Genomic DNA, 25,163 nt, shown 5'->3' on the forward strand with positions numbered 1-25,163 from the left:
TAATACAAGTCAAACATAATACAAGGGCATCTTGACATTATTCTATCTCTTTCAAGCAGACCACACCACTGCCCCCCCGAGCCAGATCGTAAGCCCCCCCCATTGTCTGCAATGTTTCTGTGGTACTAGCCGCAGGGGGTGCAGGTGGTCTACCCACCTATCGCTGTTGTGTTTTGTTCACCAACGCTGCGCATTCCCAAACAATAAACACATTCTAGGAGATAGCGTGTCTGAAACCTGTTTTGCTCTGCAGCTGGTCAACAAGAGATGCCAATTGCCACATCTGCACACCCTTTTGTTACCTTATTTAATTCCAACCATAATTAAGTATCTGGAATTTTTTTATTTTTCTTCTACAATTATCTTTTCACTGACTGGATAGCATGCAACAAAATATTTTTCACAGTACACGTGACAATAATAACCTAAACAAATCTAAAAAAGTATGGAACAAAAATGGAGATTTGACAAATCCTCTCCCTTCTAATCTGCAATGTACAATACCATACCTTAATACATCCGCACAATAACTTGATCTCCTAAAGAATTAAATCAACCTAACAATATGGTGTTGTGTTTACTTTAGTTTAGAGATACAGTGTGGAAACAGGCCCACCGAGTCCACAAAGGCCATCCAATACCTGTACTTTAATTCTATGTCCGACAAACCCACACGTCTTTGGAATGTGTAAGCATGTCACAAAATTTTGAGATTTTAAAAATCAAGCCTGTAATTTATCCCATCAGATAAAACCACCCATGACATGCCTTTCTGCCCACTACTTTCCCATAAAGAATGTCCTGTAGATCATCATATTTGGAGTAGTCCAAATTCAGTTAATCTCTGCGAATGATGTCTAAATCAGTCTCTTTTGCTGGGCATTTGGATTGACAAATTTACATTTCTTCTTCGGAGACATCTGTTTAAAATGTAAAGGAAAAAAAAAACACTGAACAGCATTAACAGAAACAGGTTATTATTTGCAGTTTTAGAAAAAAAGGTAGAAATGATAACGTTAAACGCTAAAACAAATAGTAAATACCCAACAAAAGATTCATATTAATCAGATTCATCTAATCAATTAAATTCATCTAAATTCAATTACTAGATCTAAACATCTATCCATTTCTCAAGAAAAGGCAAAACAATTTAAATAGCCTCAGTATCCAAATAACAAATAACAAACTGATCCCATTCACACACAAATTCACAATATAACATGATTTTTAAATCTCACTTTGTCATGAATTTATATGCCAAATGGAAGGAATTTAACATTTAATTCCCATAAATTAATCCAGAAACATCCACTCTCAAGATAATCAAAATATTTTTTGCACAATACATCTGACTAAAACTGTACTGTGGATATTTAGTGTGAAAATATCGATCATGGATAGAAAATAACACAAAATATAGATGAGTTAGATGCTCTTATGACATGATTGTCCAAAACAAAGAATTTGATCATCTTGAGAGTGGATGTTTCTGGAATGTGATCGATTGGAACGTTGCCGTTGCCATAAATTTAAGCCCATATCAGCAGGCAAGACACGGCCGATTCATATGTGGGCCTAAATAACATTTTTCGCATCATAAAATTAAAATAAAGCCACACCAAAAAGCAAAATAATATGTTATATACACGACATACCATTTCTTTTGGCCTTATATTGCGACCCGTGATATTGAAGGCGTTGAAGGCTTTTTTAGTCGCGTTTAAATTTAATCCAGCAATGCAATGGTCCAGTAATTTTTTTTTAACCCGCGAACGGAAGCGCGAACAATTTTTCTTCATCAGCTAGCAGCCCGAGGAAATCCTTCTCCGACAATCAATACAAACCTGCATTTTAACCCCCCCCCCCCCCAAAGCCTCTGGAATTGCACGCACAGGCAGTGGCAGATTTGTAGCGCCGCTGATGGTAGGTTTTTTAACAATGCTAGAATGTGGGAGGAAACTGGAGCACCTGGAGAAACCCACGTGGTCACAGAGTGAATGTACAAACTCCGCACAGACAGCACCACAGTCAGGATCAAATCTGGGTCCCTCTCGCTGTGAGGCAGCAGCTCTACAGTTGAACCAATGTGCCACCCTAAAAAAAAACAATGCTTCAGTAATTTGCATGTCATCCTTAGGTAAATGCCATCGTAATCTTCTCTGTATCGTTCCAATTTTAGTATATGTGGCGTTAAAGCAAATGTTGGTAATGTTGTTGGTTTATTATTATCATGTATGCAGTGAAAAACTTTGTGTGATATCCAGTCAAATTATACTATGTATGAGTAGAGTCAAGCCTTACACAAAGACAACAGGTAGCACAAACAAAAAAATACAACAGGACAGAATAATGTATTAGAACATTATTACATTACTGTTACAGAGAATATAAAGATTTTTTTTAATGCAATCGCTGCAATGTGATAGGTAGTGAAATCAGGACCACGCCCTTAAGTTGTGAGAGTACCATTTAGTAGTCCGATAACAGAAGGGAAGAAGCTGTTCCTGAATCTGGTTGCACCTGTACTGTATATGCTCTCAAGCTTTTGTATTTTCAACCTGACAGAGAGGGAAGAAGAGTGAATGATCAGAATGTACATGGCCCTTGATTATGTTGGCTGCTTTCCCAAGGCAGTGTGAAGTATAAATGAAATCAATGGTGGGGAAACTGGGTTGTATGGCGGACTAAGGTACATCCACAACTCTCTGAAATTTCTTGCCATCTTGGGCAGAACTCTTGCAAACCCGAGTTGCGATGAAACCCGATAGGGTGGATTCTACAATGCATCTGTAGTAGTTAGCAAGAGTCATTGGAGGTAAGCCGAGCCACCTGAGTCATTTAGAGAATACAATAAACATCCCAGAAATAGCAGTCAATCAGGAATCCAAGAAGGGTGGGAGAACGTCAGGAAACTGCAATCATCAGGGATCAGATATTTTGATAAGCAAAGGAGTAAAAGATTACCAAGAGTAGGCTTGAATATGAAGTTGGGATTATTGTCAAAGGTGAAATTATAGTGTGTCTGCTCTCAATTTGTTCATTTATGTTCAAAAGGAATGCAAACATGTATGTCATGTATCGTTAGCAGGTTTTTCAGAACATTTTCATTAATAACCGTCTTCAGCAAGGGTCAATATAGTTAACAATATTAATTTGCTGATAGAGAACATAACATCAGACGCCGAGTCTACGCTGATGTACAGAAGGCCACATTGGGAACACTGGATGCAATAGATAAGGTTAGACGAAATGTACATGAACCTCTCTCACCTGGAAGGACAGTCGAGGTCCGTGGATGAAGTCGATGGAGGAGATATAGGGACAGGTGTTACCACATCTGCAGTTGCAGGGGAGTGTACCTGGGGAAGGGGTGGTTTGGGTGAGAAGGGATGATTGTGCTAAGTAGTTGTGGAGGGAAGGGTATCTGCGGAAAGCAGAAAGAGGTGGAGGAGGGAAGATGTGACTGGTGGTGGGATCACGTTGGAGTTGATGGAAATATCAAAAGCTGATGTGTTGGAAGAGGAGGCTGGTTGGGTGAAAGGTGAGGATGAGGGAAACTCTACCTTTATTCCATCTGGGGTGAGAGGAGGGGGAACGAGAGCAGAAGTATGTTTAAACATTTTCCAGCTCTCTGAAATGTGTGCCCTTTTCGGCTGAGTTTCTTTTCTGTAAAATCTATTTTAATTTGGTTTTGTATGTTTTAATTGATACCAGTTTTATTTGTTGAAATGTCTGATGATATTCAAACCCTATCAGCTTGGGAAATTCACCCACCCACCTAAGGTTGTCTGGTGAAATCCCCACTCTTTCCTTCACTGAGTTTTCCATGTGTAGTTTTTGTTGCACCAGTCATGATATCTATTTATTTCTTCATGTAAGAGTTTCTTCTCTCATAATCCTACCTGTTTTTACCTTGTGTTTTCTAGTTTCTCACTTTCTCCATGACAATGAGTGGGCAAGGAATTCTGATTTCACCGCTTTAAGGGTTTTGTCAACTTGTTTGTCTCATGCTGATGGAGAGAAAGATGTGACTGACAGGAAACCAAATGATTAACTAAACTGCTGGGCTTTCCTCTGTCTCCACTTTCTACTTTGATATGATCAGATGTACATGAACTTGATAGAATCCTGAAGTATAGAAACGGACCTTCGGCCTAACTCACTCATGCCGACCAAGATCTGTACGGAGTTTGCACCTTCTTCCTGTGACCGTGTGGGCTTTCTGCGGGATCTTGGGTTTCCTCCCACACTGTGGACAGGGTGAGCTGCTTTAAATACCTGGGAGTCCACATCACAGAGGATCTGACATGGACAACACACGCTGCCGCACTAGTGAGTAAGGCAAGGCTGCGCCTTTACCACCTCGGGCAGCTGAGGAAATTCAGAGTCTCTCTGAGGATCCTTCAGTGCTTCTACTCTGGGGCTGTAGACAGCATCTTGTCCGGCAACATCAAAATCTGGTTTGGGAACAGCTCTGCCCAGGACAGGAAGGCTTTGCAGAAAGTAGTGCGTTCGGCTGAACGCACTATGGGAACTACACCCCCCCCCCTGCAGGACCTATACACCAGGAGGTGCAGATGCAGAGCCAGCAACATTATGGGGGACCCCTACCACCCCAGCAACGGACTGTTCCACCTGCTACGGTCAGGCAAACGCCTCTGATATCATGCTGTGAAAACAGAGAGGATGAGACGGAGTTTCTTCCCACAGGCCATTAGGACTGTAAACTCTTATCTCACCAGGGACTAATTTACTGTTTTAGTTTTCTGATAAACGACTACTGGAGTTTTCAACAGATCTTTAATCAAAAGTTCAAGTTGCAGCATACAGGCTTATCAGACACGTCTGCCCACAACATATTTTCTAACATGTAAATACTGATTCTGTTCTATTCTGTTCTGTAGTGTTTTGCACAATCCGCAGGCATTGCCACTTTCATTTCACTGCACATCTTGTATGTGTATGTGACAAATAAAGTTGACATGACTTGAAACTGCAAAAACGCACAGGTTTGTAGGTTAATTGGCCTTGGTAAAATTGTAAATTGTCCCTTGTGTGTAGGATAGTGCTAATGTGTGGGGTGATCGCTGGTCGGCGCGGACACGGTGGGCCAAGGGCCTGTTTCCGTGCTGTGTCTCTAAACTAAAAATTAACGGGGAGAATGTACAAACTCCATACAGGCAGCACCTGTAGTCTCTGGCGCTGTAAGGCAGCAACTCTACCACTGAGTCACCATGCTGCCCCTGCCATTAAAGGCAGGAACCTGACCTTGTACATAAGCACATCGTGGGAGTCAAAGCCATGGCCTTCGAGGAGGGGATAAAAAAACAATGAATAGATGCTGAATGCTCTAACATTTAGCAATTATGAGCAAATGGAGTGAGGCACAGTTGTGGCTATTGTCCTTGGGCAATGTTGCAACAGTAAATGGCTTCCAGCTTTGATAAAAGGTCTCTGAGTTCACCGCGGCTTAACACCATTTCATCAACCTCTGGTAGTAGTGGTGCTGGGGTAGTTCTTTGTAAGTTAGTTCAAGATGGAAATTACAATTCTGATAGGTTACAAAGACAAGGAATATGGGTTTCCATAAGGTCATGTGATAGGAACAGAATTAGGCCATTCGGCCCATCAGGTCAAAGGTTTCAAAGGGCTTTTCTAGTCACATGTACCAATTAAGGTACAGTGATATGTGAATTACGATCCAGCTATACGAAAAAAAAAAAACAAGACACACACCTACATAAAAGTTACCATAAACATCCACCACAGTGGATTCCCCACATTCCTCACTGTGATGGAAGTCAAAAAAGTTCAATCTTCTTCCTCTTTATTCTCCTGCAATCTATTCCACCATTCAATCATGGTTGATCTATATCTCCCTTTTAACCCCATTCTCCTACCTTCTCCTCATAACCCTTGACACCCATACTATTCAAGAATCCATGTCTTTAAAATATCCATTAACAACTTCCACAGCCTTCTGTGGCAAAAAAATCCACAAATTTACCACTCTCTGACTAAAGAAATTCCTCCTCATCTCCTTCCTAAAGGAGCATCCTTTAATTCTGAGGCTATTACATCTAGTCCTGGACTATCCCACTAGTGGAAACATCCTCTCCACATCAACACTATCCAAGCCTTTTATTGTTCAGTAAGTTTTAATGAGGTCCACCTCATCCTTCTAAACTCCCGCGCGTACAGGCCCAGTGCCGTCATATGTTAACCAATCATTCCTGGGATCATTCTTGTAAGCCTCCTCTGGACCTTCTCCAGAGTCAGCACATCCTTCCTCGGATATGGTGCCCAAAATTGCTCAAAATGCGGCCTGACCAGCGCCTTATAGAGCCTCAGCATTGTTTTTGTATTCTAGTCCTCTTGAAATAAATGCTAGCATTGTGTTTGCCTTCCTGACTACCGATTCAACTTGCAATTTAACTTTTTGGGAATCCTGCACCAGCACTCCCAATTCCGATTTCTGGATTCTCTCCCCATTTAGAAAATAGTCTACACCTTTATTCCTACTAGCAAAATGCATGAGTCCGAACTTTGCTACAATACATTCCATCTGCCACTTCTCTGACCATTCTCCCAACCTGTCCAAGTCCTTCTGCTGAGTCCATGTTTTCTCTACACTACCTGCGCCTCCACCTATTTTCATATCATCTGCAAACTTGCCATCAATCGCCTCAACCAAATCATTATTATACAACGTGAAGTGTAGTGACCCAGCACCGACCCCTGTGGAAATCTGCTAGTCACTGGCAACCAACCAGAAAATGTCAGTCGACAGAACTATGTCTCGGACATGGTAGTGAGCAACACAGGGGCCCCACAGGGGAAGGTCCTCTCTCCCTTCCTGTTCACCATCTCGGACTTCAGATATAACTCCAGCCACCTGCAGAAGTTCTTGGTTGACTCAGCAATTGTGGGCTACATCAGTGAAGCTAATTACAGAGATGTAGTCAATTACTTTGTTGAATGGCGTAGGCTGAATCACCTGCAGCTCAACACCGACTAGACTAATGAGTTAATGATGGACTATAGGAGGGGAGGAACACCCCTGTCCCCTGTCTCCATCAATGGTGTGGATGTGCAGTTTACCAGGGAGTGCAAATACCCTGGAGTGTACGTGGACAGTAAACTGGACTGGTCCAGGAGCTGATTCCCTGTACAAGAAGGGACAGAGCCGGCTGTACTTTTTGAGAAGGCTCCGCTCCTTCAACATCTTCAATGAGATGCTGCAGATGTTCTACCAATCGGTGGCAGTCAGTGCCATCTTCTTCGCTGCCGTGTGCTGGGGCAGCAGGGCGAAGGCTGCGGACGCCAATAGGATTAACAAACTCATCAGGAAGGCTGGCTCCATCCATGGGACGGAGTTGGATTCATGGTAGGTGGAGGGGGGGGGGATGCTCCTCAAACTGTGGAGCATCCTGCGCACCCTCTCCATGACACACTGGTCAACCTGAGGAGCACCTTAGATTGGTTCCACCAAAATGCCACACAGAACGCCACAGAAGATTATTTTTCCCTGTGCCTATCAAACTGTATAATCCACCCCTTCTGTCGTGGGGTAGACTGACTGACTCTCCCCCGCCAATCTTTGCGCATCCCCAATCCGTTCCACTCGTCACTTTAATTTCATGTTTCATGTCTCTTGTGTTTTATGGCTGTCGGCAGATCAATTTCCCTCCTGGGATAAATAAAGTTCTATCGTCTACCATGAGCTCTAAGCTTCCTTAGCAACCTCAAGTGTAGCAGCTTATCAAAAGCTTTCTGAAAATCTAGGTAAAGAACGTCCACTGACCCTCGGTCTGGACTGCTATTTACCTCTTCAAAGAATTCCAGCAGATTCGTCAGGCAAGATCTCCCCTTCACAAAACCATGCTGACTTTGGCCTGTTTTATCATGAACTTCTAAGTACTCCGTAATCTCGTCCTTTATAACCACTGAAGTCAGACTAACCAGCCTATAGTTTCCACTATTCTGCTTTGCTCCCTTCTTGTTCTGCGAGGCAATATTTGCAATTTTCCTATTGTCTGGAACTACACAGCGATTCTTAAAATATCAAATTAATGTCTCTACAATCTCTCAAGCCACCTGTTTCACAATCACAGGGTGCAGTCCATCCGGTCCGGTAAAGGAACTAAAAATGAAACAAGTAGTTTTATAAAAGAACTGAGAATAACTATTACATAAATAAGCGACCATAACCTTTAATATTTTACTATGTAACATCTAAGGTATGGTAAAAACAGGATGGGGGGATTTCATTGGAATATTATGGGTGAGCAACGGATCCATTCAAGCAGGTATTGCTTAAATATTGTGGTCACTGAACAAAAGCAATTCTAATGTCATGCTTCCTGTGAGAAGCAAGTTCACAGCTAACGTTGATGGCATGTGTAAACTAAATTGCTGTTAAAATTAAAATGCCTTGGAGTAGCTCAATAAAGTTTAGTTTAGTTTAGTTTAGAGGTGCAGCATGGGAACAGGACCCTCGGCCCACCGAGACCGCACTGACCAGTGATCACCCGTACACTAGTTTTATCCTGCACAAAAAGGACAATTTACAGAAGCCAATTAACCCACAGACTTACACATCTTTGGAATGTGGGAGCACCCGGAGGAAACTAACGTGATCACAGTGAGAACATGCAAACTCTGTACGGACAGCACGCATAGTCAGGATCGAACCTGGGTCTCTGGCACTGTGAGGCAGCAACTCTACCGCTGCTCCACCGTGCCACAGTTCTTTTTAATGAAATTCAATAGCACCAAACGTTGAAGTGTGGAACCTTCCTCATGTTTTATGAGGATATTGTACACTTCACAACTGATCTCAACCAAAAATGTCATGGCTTTTAGCAATCGATTACTTACTTCTGGAATTTTGTCTGAGTGACACATGACACACACTGAAGTGCTGAGCATGTGATAAGATGCTGGCATTGAAGAGGCTTTTGGATAGACGCATGGATATGCAGGGAATGGAGGGATATGGATCGTTTGCAGGGAGAGGAGATTAAGTATCAGGTTGGTATCATGTTTCGCACAGACAATGTGGACCGAAGGGTCTGTTCCTGTGCTGCACTGTTCTATGTTTTCTATGTGCAGCAATATCAGAAGGCATACATTACACAAATGTTTTCTAATGAAAAAGAAATGCAGTTGCTAGTTTATACCAAAGATAGGCACAATGTTCTGGTGTAACTCAGCTAGTCAGTCAGCATCTCTGGAGAAAATGGACAGGGACGTTTCCAGTTGGGATTCTTCTTTCTCCTTCTCCAGGCTTAAATATCTGGGCTTTAAAACACATTGTGCTGACAATACTCAGCAGACGGAGTGCCATTTGTGAAGGGAGAAACTAGTTAACGTTTCACGTCAATGAACTTTCATCAGGAGAAGGAAAAGTTAGAAATGATACCTGCTTTAAATTGCAGAAGTTTGGGGAATTGGGGAATGTTAAAGGTTTGGGTGAAGACCGAGAGAGTCTGAGTAGTGGTGGCATCATTTATTCCTCTTCTCTAATTGCCCTTGGTAAGGTAGTGGTGCGACCTTTGTGAACTGCAATTACAGAACACCAACGATACAATTGAAAAGCTTCCGAGAACATTTCAGGACCAGATGGATAAGGTTGGCAGATATCCTCTCTGAAATAGATTAGTGAACCAAATCAGAATGTATTAGAATAATGGCAGCATAGAGTCACAGTGATAGAGTCATACAGCATGGAAACAGGCACTTTTGCCCAACTTGCCCATGCCAATGAAGATGCCCCATCTACACTAGTCCCACATGCCCGCGTTTGGCCCATTTGCCTCTAAACCTTTCCTATGTACCTGTCCAAATTACTTTTAAATGCTGTTTTAGTACTTGCCTCAATACCTCTCCTGGCAACTCATATACCCACCACCCTTGGTGTCAAAATGTTGCCTCTCAGGTTCCTATTAAATCTTACCCCTCTCACTTTAAATCTTCTTCTGGTTCTCGATTCCCCTGCTCTGGGTAAAATACTTTGTGCATCTACCCTATATATTCTCTTCATGATCTTATACACCTCTGTAAGATCAAGCATGTGAGGATGGGAAAGCACATCTTGGATCCGCAGACCCTCAGGATAGGAGCACTGCAAAGCTGCGTACTCTCTCCTCCCCACTACTCTCTCTACACCAATGATTGCACCTCCACTGACTCCTCTGTCAAGTTTCTCAAGTTTGCGGACAACACAACCTTGATTTGACTGATCCAGGGTGGGGGGGAATCTGCCTACAGACAGGAAGTGATACAGCTGGCGTCCTGGTGCCATCACAACAACCTGGAGCTCAATGCTCTTGAATTGATTGTAGACTTTAGAGTGGAATTGATTGTAGACTTTAGGAGAGCTTCCTCTCCCCTCACCCCACTCACCATCAACAACGCCACAGTCACATCTATGGAGTCTTTTAAGTTCCTGGGAACCATCATCTTCAAGGATCTTAAGTGGGGGGCTACCATCGACTCCACTGTCAAAAAGGCACAATGGAGGATGTACTTCCTGAGGAAGCACAATCTGCCACAGGCAATGATGGTCCAATTCTATACTGCTATCGTAGAGTCTGTCCTCACCTTCTTCATCATGGTCTGGTTTGGCTCAGTCACCAAGCACGACATCTGGAGGCTGCAACGAATCATCCGATCAGCTGAAAAGATTATTGGCTGCAACCTTTCCCCCATTGATGAACTGTACACAGCAAGAGCCAGGAAGCAAATGGGTAAGGTCATCTCTGACCCCTCTCACACTGACCACAAATTCTTTGAATCACTTCCCTCTGGCATTTAAGAGGCTTTTGGATAGGCGCATGGATATTCACAGCCAGACATAAAAACAACTTTTTTCCCACGAGTAGTAGCTGTACTCAATAACCAAATATTTGTAGCCTCCTTTTGCTCTGGTATTTTATTTAATTCACATGTTTAATCGATAATGTTTTATTATTAATGTCTAATGTTTTATGTGTCATTCCTAACTGTCACTGTATATCATGTGGTAGACAAAAATGCTGGAGATACTCAGCTGATGAGGCAGCATCTATGGAGCGAAGGAAATAGGCAACTTTTTGGGTCGAGACCCTTCTTCAGACATGTATGTCATGTTGTCACTTATGGGCGGAGAATCATGGCAAATTCCTTGTATGTGAATATACTTGGCCAATAAATTTATTCATTCATTCAGCCTCCTACGCTCCAAGGAATAAAGTCCTAGCCAGCTCAACCTCTCCCTAGAGTGCAGGCCCTCAACTCCTGGCAACATCTTCATAAATCTTCTCTTCACTCTTTCCAGCTTAACAACATCTTTCCTATAGCAGGTTGACCAAAACAACAGCATATTTGAAACCAGTTGAATATTAGTTTGCAACATTACCAACATTTTACATTTTTTTAAATCCTTAGCATCCTCTTAATTTTGCACGTCAGCTTTCTCACTCGAACACCCCAAGATGAATAAAAAGTAATATAACTAATTGTTGAAGATACTTGAGACCAGGTATTCCAAATTCTTCTCAAAAGATTACCAGGAATTTAAATTCTTCTAAAAACTTTTTATCACAATAATGATTCTGAGAAGGTTAATTAAAGTATTTCTTATCATTCCGTTAATTTAGTGAATCCTAAATAATAAAGAATTGGGGGGTTTTCAGAATGTACACCACAAGAAACCATAAATGTAAGATACAAATTGTTATCTTTTTTTCTACCTGAGCACATTTGCTTAAAAATATTCGAATCTATTCATATTTTTGGCTTCTTTATCAGCATTTTTTATTCTAAAAAAGCATGAGAAGTTGTACGTGAAATAATTTATGTGTACAATTAGCAACAGAATTAGAAAGAAAAGTATAATCGTACATGGTAAACCACAACATTTTCGTCTGTTTCCCTTTTGAAGCCTGCAGTCGTGTTATTTGCATGAAATGACGTTCTCAGCGGCAAGTCTGCAGAGGTATGGGTTGATTCACAAAGCTGGCTGCATTGAAGTGCAATGCTGGAGAAATGCGACAGGCTAAAAATGTGGGCACGAGTGATGGTATAGATAAGTGTAGACTTATAGGAACAAGAATTGTGCGAATATATCAAACTGTCAGTGACTCAGTTGGAAAACAAATGGAAAGAGTAAATATTTTCGTGATCATTTTAACGTGCTTGCAATCCGTATATAACAGCTTTATTTTGCATCATAGAAAACAGGTAATCAACCTCATATTCAAAATTCATGGACTACAGTGATCGTTTATTCAAAATGTGTAGTTGTCAGTTGTATCAATTTATTGTATCAAATTGAAGTAATAAATATGTCATTCAATATTTTCTGTTCATTTAATTATTTACTTGGTTGTTATATCTATTTTAATATAAGTAGCACTTCGGTAAAATTATATTACAGTTTCCATTGTTATTCTGAAGTAAAATTAACTGATAAATCTATTTTTCTTTTTCATATCTATTGAAAATTACTTATATTGAAACTATGATGAGAAATGATAAATAATGTGGACTCTTTCATTTGTCCAAAAAGTTTATTAATTTTCTTTTAAAATCATGATATAAATATGCCTTTAACTTATTTTGCCATAAAGCTAACAATATAGCAGTGGCCCTAGCAATGTTGCAGCCACATCAAACAGCGCACTAGTTTGCAGTACCGGCATTATTTTACCAAAGGTAAAACAAAAATAAAATGTTGGCAGCACAGCAAATCAAGCAGCATCCAAGGGGATGAGAAACTGAGTAGCAAAAGTAATGAGATATGAAGAAACATAGAAATAAAGAACTATAAACAATATGCTGGTCAATACTCAAAAAGACGCAAAGTGCTGAAGTACTCAACATGTCAGACAGCATCTTTGGAGAACATGTTTCGGTTCAAGACCCTTCTTCAGATATGAGCAGGTTTCAAGAATTTGGACCAATGATGGAGGAAGGACACTCAGACAATATAAAATTATTAGAAACAAACATGTATTAAAAGAATAGTAAAACTACAATAAAACTACAACTAACCAGCAGCAAAGCAGCAAATAAACTCTGAGTCTCAAATGTCCTTCAATTGCAAAAGTGTGTCGCAGAAGCTTGCTGTGAACTCCTTACGACAGCTGTATCGTAATGTCTGGGGATTCTGGCACCGTTCTGGATCATGTGCTGAGATGAAGTCCAAAGAGATTGCTCCCAGCATGTACTTATATAATCAAGCCTAGGGCTCTTCCATAATCTATAAACAGTCAACTATGTTTTGTTTTTTGAAAGACTAGGTATGCTCCTTAATGATGGAAACCTTTAATGATACAACAGGGGTTGTTGAGGCACTAAGCTAGTCTCGGATGTCTCAGGGAAGAAAAGTTTGTCTTAACTTACTACTATATGTCCTTCCAATTGCATAATCTGAGACCTCATTATTTACTGGTTCTTCCAAGTGAGCCCAATTATTTTCCTAAGCATCTAATTGTTTTACTAAATGAGCCTGCTTCCTCGACCTAAGAACTGTTAACAGGCAACTCCATTTTAGTTGAAAAGCCAGTTTTAACCCTTATTTTACACCTGGGAAATGAAATGTTCATATTCTGTAATCATGCAGGAGGCAGCACTAATACAGCTACTAATGTAATGGAAGAAGCCTTTTTCCATTACATTGACAACTGTCGACATTGCAGCTACTTCCTATACTCATAGAGACTTTAGTTTTAGTTTTCTAGTTTTTAGATTTAGAGTTTGGAGTTTTAGAGATACAGTTTGGAAACAGGCCCTTCAACCTACCAGCACTGAGCAGCAATCACCCGTTCACTAGGTCTATCATACACACTAGAGACAATTTGCAGAAGCCAATTAACCTACAAAACTGCATGTCTTTGCAATGTGGGTGGAAACCGTACATCGGGAGAAAAACCCATGCGTTCACAGAGAGAATGTACAAACTCTGCACAGACAGCAACTCCACTGCTGTGCAACTTTGCTGTCCAAAGGTTTTTAATGGGCCTGTCTCACTTAGGTGATTTTTTCGGTGACTGCCGGCGACAGTCACTGTCGTAGCAGGTCGCCGAAAAAACGGTGACTGGATCCCTTCTATGACAGTGTCTACGACAGTCTAACACGTGGTCGACTTCAAGCTAGGACAACCGGCGACCCAATTCTTCACGACTTAGGACGTCCACCTACGACCACACCTATGACAACCTATGACCACACCTATGACAACCTATGACCACACCTATGACAACCTACGACGACACATACGACAACCTACAACAACCGATCAACCAACGTCCACCCGCGACAAGCTACGACTCTGTCGGTGACAACTGAAGACAATTCAGTCGCCGGTACCTGTCGCCGATTGAAGCAGGTTGACGTAGGTAGTCGCCAATGGAATTCACCAATGTCATCACAGGGACAGGCCCTTAAGGTTTCATTACCATTGCTGCCAATTTCATCTGGTCCATGCCTACCACTTGTTGTCCGTTTTGTAAAATATCTATCTCTGTCCCAGAAAGAGAATTATAACCGACACCCATTATAAATCCACCAGCTCTCACAGCTGTATTGACTGCACCTCTTAAGCTGCTTTCAGAAGGACATTTCCTTTGCCTAAATTCCCTGCCTGCCTATTTTTGTGCAGTGTGTTAAGTGCAGAAACCATATTGGCTGGTTGGCATGACTGGGGCCTGCAAGTGATGTGGGAATGGCAGTGGTAGAGATGGGAAAGGGAGGTGGGGAGGAGGCAGAGGAATACATTAAATATAGAAGACCAAGAAAAATGTTGGTGTGATTTTTCTTCTCAGTATCTTGGTTTGAAAATTCTTAAAAGTGATCAGAGGTTTATTTGTGGTCAGCAGGGCAAGTGGCCAAAACAAAAAAACTAATATTAACAATGAGTAATAGTTCGGTGGAAAAAAAAGTTAATTTGGTTTAGGTTTAGGTTTATCATTGTCACGCTGAAAAGCTTTATTTTGCATATGCTATTCAAACAGATCATATACCATACATAGATACAATCGGTAGGCACTAAAGGACCATAGAGAGTGTAAAAGGGAAGAGACTTTGTAGCGCATTGTAATGCATCAGTTTAGTTTAGTTTACAGATACAGCGTGGCAACAGGCCCTTCAGCCCACCGAGTTCACGCTGACCAGCGATTCCTGCACACTACCAGTATCCTATATTTTTACCGAAGCCAACTAACCTACTAACGTGTAAGTCTTTGGTGTGTGGGAGGAAACTCAGAGAAAACCCACGTGGTCACGGGGAGAACGTACAAACTCCGTACAGACAGCACTCGTAGTCAGAATCAAACATGGGTCTCTGGCGCTGTAAGGAAGCAACTCTACCACTGCGCCACCATGCAGTCTAATTTCCGCAATGGGGGAGAGGTGAATCGAACAGTACCCTGGTTTATGGAAGGACCATTCAGAATTAATATTTTATTATCAATGAGATAAGGTAATCTGTATAGAATGTATTAATCCTATATTTTCCTCTGTGGTCTGTTTTTATTTGAAACAGGATGATAATCAACTTTTGGATAATATACTTTACATTTACAACGTCACGATCAGGAGAAGGAACAATTCTACAATCTCTGGATGCCTCAGGTTAGATAATGTCACTATTTTTCATTACTCAAACACTTTTAAATTGCACAATAATAATTACAGCAGTGGAATTATGTCCATCAGAAGTACATAATGGCAATTCCAGCCTGAAGGTCACAATCTTTGGGGTCTATTTCCCATCTCATCTGAAGCGATATCACCTCATATTCTGCCAGGGTAGACTTCACTAAATAGTATGAACATTAAGTTCTCTACTTTCAGGTAACTCACTCCTCCTCTATCCCTTTCTCTCTCCTCTGATCGACTCAGGGTCCCCTCAAACACCCCTTCTTTCCTCTCCCCCACCTGGTTTAATTTGCCCATCACCAACTCACTCAAACCACTGGGTCCCCTATTCCCTCTCCCTGGTATTCTCAGCAGTCTGCAGTCCCTCCCTCACCGAGTTGCATTCATCTCTTTTTAAACTTGGATTCCACAATGTGCAGTCCTTTTCCTACAGTCACTTGTCACCTCCCAGCACCTGTTGCTACCTCAGCCGGATCCACCTATCACTTGCCAGCTTCTGTTTCACACTTCCCGACAGATGCTGGTTTAATACCGAAGATAGATACAAAATGCTGGAGTAACTGAGCGGGACAGGCAGCATCTCTGGAGAGAAGGAATGGGTGATGTTTCGGGTCAAGACCCTTCTTCAGACTGGCCTCCCTGTGGCGGCAGATTTTCATATCTTTCGGGAAACTAACTCCCTCGCCGCTAAATGGATGAGCAGGGATAAGGGGAATATCTTTGATACGCATGCGATCTGGCTCACAGAGACCTTCAGAGCTTTGTCACAGATAAGTCTTCAAAAACACAGTCCATGGATTAATAAATGCTTTATTGTTGATAGAAAACAGTAAAATACATCCAAACTTCTTCCGACGTTACTGCAAACTTCATCGAACTCCAGCTTATTACTTTAAACATTAGAAAACTCCTCGTGTCTCCGTAACACTGGTATGATCTCCTTTAAAACTCGCATGATCTCGCATGGCTTGCATGTGGCCCGCATGGTCGAAGGGTTAACATTCTTCCTGCGCTCTCCAAACTACACTAAAAACTAAACCTCTGCGTAAGCATCTTAGCTCCAAACAAGCCCAAAAACACATCATAAATCCCACCCACAATATAATGGACAGTCTAAAATTTAAAGGCACATGCCATCCTCAATGACATGCAAAACGGGCCAAATGGCCACTACATACCGGCCCCTAATTGTTCCGAGTATATTACAAGGCAATTACTAATAAACATTAAAAAAGTGGCCATAAAGGCTTAACATATATAAAAAAACAAGAGGTCAGGGAATTAAACCCCGGTGGCTCCTCGTCGGGAAATTGAACCCCGGTCTACCTCGTGACAGGCGGGGATACTAATCACTATACTAACGGGGAGAAAATAGCATGCACTATATATCCGCAATCAGAATTCATCATTGACTCTTCCATCTTCACTTTCGCCTTCTAGAAGCAAGCATAACTTGGTTATTAGATATAGATATAATTTAACTGCCACACAACCAAGGTCGGTGGTATTTGGGTTGCCAGCAGCGGTACAGTAATAAAGAACACAACCACAATAAAAATTTTACACAAACATCCACCACAGCATTCATCACTGTGGTGGAAGGCACAGAGCTTGGCCAGTCCTCCTCCATTTCCCCCCGTGGTCGGGATTAATCTTATTAAAACAGTAGTTTCAGTTCAAAGTCGTAACATGCATACCAAACCCTTAAAATCGGGCATGATACCCAGTATATAGTCCAAAACATAATATTGTTTAATGCTTTTAGCGCAAATTTAATTTAAACTAAACCAAGAATTTATAATCTAATTTACAAAAATTGAAATTTTACATTTTCACTTCTTCAGACGTGAACCTTAGTTTATAACCTTGGGCTTTGTGACCTCTTGTAGAGGGTCATACAGCACAGAAACGGGCCCTCCTCCCAACTTGCCCATGCTGACCAAGATGCTCCAACTATACAAGTCTCGCCCATATCCCTCCTTTCCATGTACCTGTTACCTCGACACCATTTATAATATAATAAAAAGGAACTGCAGGTGCTGATTTATACCCAATATAAACACTGCTGGAGTAACTCAGTGAGTCTCTGGAGAAAATTGGTACGTGATGTTTCAGGTCGGGAAGTATCCTGATCAAAAGCATCAACTATCCATTTTCTCCAGAGGTGCTGCCTGATAAGAAAATAGACAATAGGTGCAGGAGTAGGCCATTCAGCCATTCGAGCCAGCCATTTAATGTGATCATGGCTGATCATCCCCAATCAGTGCCCCGTTCCTGCCTTCTCCCCATATCCCCTGACTGCTATTTTTAAGAGCCCTATCTAGCTCTCTCTTGAAAGCATCCGGAGAACCTGCCTCCACTAAGGCAGAGAATTCCACAGACTCACCACTCTCTGTGAAAAAAGGTGTTCCTCGTCTCCGTTCTAAATGGCTTACTCCTTATTCTTAAACTGTGACCCCTGGTTCTGGACAACCCCAACATCGGGAGCATGTTTCCTGCCTCGAACGTGTCCAAGCCCTTAACAGTCTTATATGTTTCAATGAGATATCCTCTCATCCTTCTAAACTTCAGTGTGTACAAGCCCAGCTGCTCCATTGTCTCAGCATATGACAGTCCCGCCATCCCGGGAATTAACCTTGTAAACCTATGCTGCACTCCCTCAATAGCAAGAATGTCCTTCCTCAAATTAGGAATTTGCCTGTTTCGTCTCTCCACTTTTCTCTCAGTCTTCTGGGCAGTTTGTTAAAGATGATTCTAGTATTACTTGGAAGATTTATTGCTTCCATGTGGCCGAGATTTCTCAGCGAGCTGCAACAATTTCTCAGAAATATTGCATAATCACTCAATGCCACCCCATCTTCCGGTTCGATTCCTTTCCAAGCATGAGCCTTTTCCATGTAAGTGTTAGCAATTCGCTGTTCATCACCAAAACGTTGTTGACGTAATCTTCTCACCCCCTCCATCAACTCCTTTAAGTCTAGACTAAAAACCTATCTGTTCTCCCAAGCCTTTCCTGACGTCCTCTGAGCGAGGGCTATTTGTATATATGTATGTAGCTTGCTTGTGTATACTATTCTTATAACAAATTGTAAAGCACTTTGGTCAACGAGAGTTGTTTTTTAAATGTGCTATATAAATAAATGTGACATGACTTGACTTTTTATAGCCTTGGTTGTCTTGCTCTTTCTGACAACTTTCCACATGCTCTTTCACACTTCCACGTATATTTCACCAGAAATCGCAAGCGCTCTTTTTCATCCATAACTTTCATTTCTAATATTTCTTTTAATGCCTTTACGAAAGCTTAATACTGCAAAGGATCTCCACCATATGTAGGAATTTCTGCCGGTGGCAGAATGAGAGAGGTATTTTGTCGAGGTATAAATTCAGTTTGATTTTTCACCAATGCCAATAACCCATCCTGATATCCTTGGCTTGGATCTACTGGTTGATAAACAGGCCTTTGTGATTCAGTGGTTGCTCGAGCCCGTATACCAGGCCTCGGAAAAGTGTGGTCCACTATCGGTCTGTCTCGAGCATCCACAGACACTCCAATGGTAGTTGGTTTCGATCTAGCACTCATTTGCTGAGATGATCTTTTACCCATCTTACTCTGTTCCAATAGGTTTTCCAAGCCAAGGTATCTGGTGGACCTTGACTGTGGAATCGATTCAACTGCCAATTCACTCTGAGCAGTTTTTCCTCTTGGTCTAGAGTTCATCGTCTTCGACGATCTTGAGCTGCATCTAGACACCTCACTTTCCAGTATGTCCTTCTTTGCTTTGGCCACCGCCATCTTTATATCTAATTCCAGTTTTTCCTTACGTCCCCTCATCTCATCTTGTTGTCGCCTCAACTCATCTTGTTGTCGCCTCATCTCATCTTGTTGTCGCCTCATCTCATAGAAACATAGAAACATAGAAATTAGGTGCAGGAGTAGGCCATTCGGCCCTTCGAGCCTGCACCGCCATTCAATATGATCATGGCTGATCATCCAACTCAGTATCCCGTACCTGCCTTCTCTCCATACCCTCTGATCCCCTTAGCCACAAGGGCCACATCTAACTCCCTCTTAAATATAGCCAATGAACTGGCCTCGACTACCCTCTGTGGCAGGGAGTTCCAGAGATTCACCACTCTCTGTGTGAAAAAAGTTCTTCTCATCTCGGTTTTAAAGGATTTCCCCCTTATCCTTAAGCTGTGACCCCTTGTCCTGGACTTCCCCAACATCGGGAGCAATCTTCCTGCATCTAGCCTGTCCAACCCCTTAAGAATTTTGTAAGTTTCTATAAGATCCCCTCTCAATCTCCTAAATTCTAGAGAGTATAAACCAAGGCTATCCAGTCTTTCTTCATAAGACAGTCCTGACATCCCAGGAATCAGTCTGGTGAACCTTCTCTGCACTCCCTCTATGGCAATAATGTCCTTCCTCAGATTTGGAGACCAAAACTGTACGCAATACTCCAGGTGTGGTCTCACCAAGACCCTGTACAACTGCAGTAGAACCTCCCTGCTCATATACTCAAATCCTTTTGCTATGAAAGCTAACATACCATTCGCTTTCTTCACTGCCTGCTGCACCTGCATGCCCACTTTCAATGACTGGTGTACCATGACACCCAGGTCTCGCTGCATCTCCCCTTTTCCTAGTCGGCCACCATTTAGATAATAGTCTGCTTTCCTGTTTTTGCCACCAAAATGGATAACCTCACATTTATCCACATTATACTGCATCTGCCAAACATTTGCCCACTCACCCAGCCTATCCAAGTCACCTTGCAGTCTCCTAGCATCCTCCTCACAGCTAACACTGCCCCTCAGCTTAGTGTCATCCGCAAACTTGGAGATATTGCCTTCAATTCCCTCATCCAGATCATTAATATATATTGTAAATAGCTGGGGTCCCAGCACTGAGCCTTGCGGTACCCCACTAGTCACTGCCTGCCATTGTGAAAAGGACCCGTTTACTCCTACTCTTTGCTTCCTGTTTGCCAGCCAGTTCTCTATCCACATCAATACTGAACCCCCAATGCCATGTGCTTTAAGTTTGTAAACTAATCTCTTATGTGGGACCTCGTCGAAAGCCTTCTGGAAGTCCAGATACACCACATCCACTGGTTCTCCCCTATCCACGCTACTAGTTACATCCTCGAAAAATTCTATAAGATTCGTCAGACATGATTTACCTTTTGTAAATCCATGCTGACTTTGTCCAATGATTTCACCACTTTCCAAATGTGCTGCTATCCCATCTTTAATAACTGACTCTAGCAGTTTCCCCACTACCGATGTTAGACTAACTGGTCTGTAATTCCCCGTTTTCTCTCTCCCTCCCTTCTTAAAAAGTGGGGTTACGTTTGCTACCCGCCAATCCTCATCTTGTATTCGCATCATCTCATCTTGTTGTTGCCTCATCTCATCTTGTTGTTGCGTCATCTCTTCTTTTCTATGTCATCTCATGACTTCTTGATCCCGCTCTATCTCATGTTTTTTCTTCATGGCATCCGCTTCTATTGAAAGTGCAGCTAACTCAGCTTTAACTCCCAATTGAGCAGAAACCCTCGAAACCGAACTGGCTGAAGAACCAGATTTATGTCTTGATGCTCGTGAAGATATATTGGACATATTATCTTGTGTAATTTAATCTTCCATTCTGGCACTTTGTTGCATCGCACTTCTAGCTACTAAGCTCGTAAGTTGTGACATAATTTCAGATAACCACTTCTCTGCCTTTTTCATGAAACTATTGAATATCTTCTTCTTGTCTTCATCCCACTGAATATGTCTTCTGCGTTCTTCGCAAAACAGCTGTGAACACAGCAGTATGGCTTGTTTCTTGCCAACCTCCTGGTATAGGTTCCATAGTTGGCTCATATTAGGTTTCACCTTGATCACGTTCTGTTCTGATTCCAATAGTTTCTTCTGTTTCTCAATTAATCTGTTAACCTGGTTCCATTATTCATTTTTCTCCTCCTCGGTTTCTCTCAAGCAGGCAGTTAGTGTATTATCTGTTTCTTCTCGATACACAAGTTCTCTGTAGTTATCAATGGATTTGTTAACTTGTTCCCATATTGAGTTTTCCTTTTTTTGAGTTTCTTTAAGTTGTCTGACTGATCTTTCAACACCACCTCGTGGTCCCTCAGGTGTGGCACTTTCTTCCTCTTCTGGATCCATGATTTTAAAGAGGTCTTGGCAGATTGCCAAGTCTTTAAATTAATCGAACCAAAGTCTCTGCGAGTAGCTCCGGCTTTGTTTTGTCAACATTTCAGAACCATAACATACTGCCAATGTAGAGAACATCTCACATCCCAGGTGCATAAAGATGATGCTAATTCAATTGGAATGCGCTTATCAAACAATTCAAAACAATCCAAGGTCGTTCTGGCTAGGATCTCCAGACAAATTGAAAAAAACACTTTCTGAATCTCTGTTACATTTGCCATTTAAAATTAAAGCTTGCTGCTACAAATACAAAGAAATACAATCGATTTGTACTCACAAATCCTGTGATACGTCTTCAGATAAGTCTCGATGCTGTAGATAGACTTCAAGGACTCTTCTGGCCGAGATCTATTTTCTTCAGTTCCTCCTGGAACCACTTTCTACTGGCCAAAACCTCTCTGAGAACAAAGGATTACGTGGATCTTTCCTAATCCTGAGTGGCCTCAAAAATTTGTCAATGTCCTTCTTCTTTTTCATGTTTGATTGTTTCAAACGGTGATCGTCAGTAAAATGTATCCACCACAGGCCCAGCACGGTGGCGCAGCGGTAGAGATGCTGCCTTACAGCGTTGCAGCGCCAGAGACTACGGGTGCTGTTTGTGTGGAGTTTGTATGTTTTCCCCGTGACCATGTGGGTTTTCTCCAAGATATTCAGTTTCCTCCCATACATCAAAGACGTACAGGTTTGTAGGTTAATTGGCTTGGTATAACTGTAACTTGCCCCGAGTGTGTGTAGGATAGTGTTAATATGCTGGAATCGCTTGGCTGTGCGGGCACGGTGGGCCGAAGGGCCTGCTTCCATGCTGTATCTCTAAACTAAACTAAACTAATCCAAGGGAAAAATTAGACTTTGCTTCGAAGAGGAAATTTCTTCTCCATCTGTCCTGGGTGACTTCATGGAACAGTTGGCTTCCTGGGACTAGATTAGATCATTGGAAATTTTAAGAAATAATTTAGAAATCTCAGTTTCTCTGGGATCAGATAAAAAGGTGTTTCTACTTAAGCAGAGAATATGAGTAATGACATCTGAATATAATTTAAAAAATGGCATCTTCTTGTGTGGAAAGGAAACAATGTTGACAGTTCAAATCATCATTGCATTTTCTTCATGTGGTGGGTAACTAACTTCAGTGAAGTAACTTTGGTTGAGTACACAAGAGATAATTAGAGTGACTTTCCCTAAAATGTTGTGCATCTTACACATATTACTGAATAAACTGGTTGGAATGCTTGCTTCAAGTAATACTGTATATAAAAGTCATCAGAGATACAATGAACTGTGGATGCTGGAATATTTCGCAAAAATATTCTGTAAGGTATGTCCTCAAATTTAAATTATTGCCTTCAAGTGATAGTATTTCAAATATTTTTTGTAAACATTGGAAGTATAATGGATTCTGCTTTCTGCTGTTTTTAAAAAGGCGTTCAATATTCTGAAGACGTAAAAATGCAAATGCTGAAATCATTAGCAAAATACTAACTACCAGAGGAACTCAACAGGTCAGGCAGCATCTGTGGAGGGAATAGACAGACGACAATAGATAGGCAGATCAGGACCTATCTTCAGACACAAGAGGTCTGAAGAAGGGTTGTTCCAACCTTAAATGTTAACTGACCATTCCCTCTTCAGCTGCTGCCTGACCTGCTGAGTTCCCCCAGTACTTTGTTTTTTGTTAAATGGAAGTCATAGGGCTGACTGTCTTGTACAGCAAGTAGGAATTAATCTAATATGTCTAAAATACGTCATTGAGAGCTTTTTATTAATCCTTCATCATTGTACATAATCATACCGAATGGCGACACTATTATCATTTGTTTTCAATTCTTTATTTCTCTCTAGATTGTTTCAATGGTGCACCACGGGAGTATTACTATGCATTTGCTGGAGATCCGTTTGAAATGACGTGTGAGCTAAATAATCTCACTGATAACAATTCCATAAACTATTCAAATGATCTATTGTTATGGTACAGACAAGGCAATGAAAGTTGTGCTCAACAAATTAAGGGCTGGAATGAAGTTGTTAGTCCGAGAGGAAAAAGTTTTTCATCTTCATCAATCCGCACATCTGATTCTGGCACTTACCTCTGTTTCCTCAGGTAGATGAACAAATTTGAATACTACACTGTCTAACGCTCAACCATTCACTTATTGTTTGTTTATCTATTACTTCGATTTTCTGAGCATGAGGTACGATTATATACTGCGGGAGATAAATACTAAGTTTAATTTAGTATTAAAGAAATTTGGATAGGCACAGGAATAGAAAAAGTTTAGTGGGATATGGGCCAAAAGCAGGCTGGTGGGACTAGTGTAGATGGGGCATGTTGGTTGGCGTGGGCAAGTTGGGCCGAAGGGCCTGATTCCACACTGTATGACTCTGACCCTATGACTTTAAATGTTTGGAGTAGCAATGCAGGAGAAAGAATTTTGCGACCTGTTTTTTTCATGTGAAGGTAGAGGTACAATTGTGTTTTCCAATATTAATAAACCCTATAAACATGAAATCAGTGTTTTATGGGGGGAAATCCTTTATCGAGTTATGTTCTCTGAAAATGCAGATTTCCACAAACACTCAAGTAAAAAATAAGACCAGAAGATGCTGGAAATACTGGAGACAGTAGCTGAGGGAAACAGATTTAATATTTATGAACAGTGCACCTCTCCAGGCACTGAAGAATCTTTAAGGTTTTGCAGTTAATTTAGTGACAAAATGGAAAATGTCAACATTACAATTTGTTCTGACAGATATATGTTCGACAAGATGATAAACAGATATGGTGGACATTGTCTTAAGGTGGCTGTGCTGCGTGTCGAAAAGCTGAACCAAACAGAGTGTGAAGACACTCAACGTTGTGAGATTTTTCTAATTCAGCAAGCAGCAAATAAGATATCGTGTCCAGGAATTCAACACTTCAATACTTTAGCAAGGTCTCCTGTAGAGTGGTACCAGGTAAGTGTATAAGATCATGAGGTGAATAGATAGCGTGATTGAGTCTTTCATGCAGAGTAGAGGAAACAAGAACCTGAGGACATAAGTTTAAGGTGAGGGCAAAGATTTAATATCCAAGGGGCTACTTTTCACACAGAGGGTGCTGGGTGTGTGGAACGAGCTGCTAACAGAAGTAGTTGATGCAGGTACTATAGCAACATTTAAAGACATTTGGATAGGTACATGGATAGAAAAGGTTTAGAGGGATATGGGCCAAACATGGGCTAGTGAGACTTCTTCTTTTTTCGTGTGGCGTGCACTGCCTAAAGTTGTCGGACAACTTGTTCTATTTGATCTTCCGCTTG

The 25,163-nt window shown here is 41.5% G+C and overlaps 1 protein-coding gene and 1 non-coding gene across 2 annotated transcripts in view; one reads left to right on the forward strand and one right to left on the reverse strand.

The window, feature by feature from the left end:
- Positions 1-2,096: 2,096 nt before the first annotated feature.
- Positions 2,097-2,200, reverse strand: LOC116974774. The gene has a single exon (XR_004412434.1). It is a non-coding gene; the product is annotated as a U6 spliceosomal RNA (small nuclear RNA).
- Positions 2,201-24,630: 22,430 nt separating this feature from the next.
- Positions 24,631-25,163, forward strand: part of LOC116974708 (interleukin 18 receptor accessory protein) — a gene marked incomplete at its 3' end in the record, with an annotated part of 34,807 nt that continues 34,274 nt past the window's right edge. Inside the window, exon 1 of the mRNA XM_033023429.1 lies at positions 24,631-24,819. Within this exon, the coding sequence (XP_032879320.1) occupies positions 24,631-24,819 (189 nt within the window). The remainder of the gene's footprint in view (positions 24,820-25,163) is intronic.

The sequence above is a fragment of the Amblyraja radiata genome, chromosome 6 (assembly GCF_010909765.2).
Source record: "Amblyraja radiata isolate CabotCenter1 chromosome 6, sAmbRad1.1.pri, whole genome shotgun sequence".
NCBI lineage: Eukaryota > Metazoa > Chordata > Chondrichthyes > Rajiformes > Rajidae > Amblyraja > Amblyraja radiata.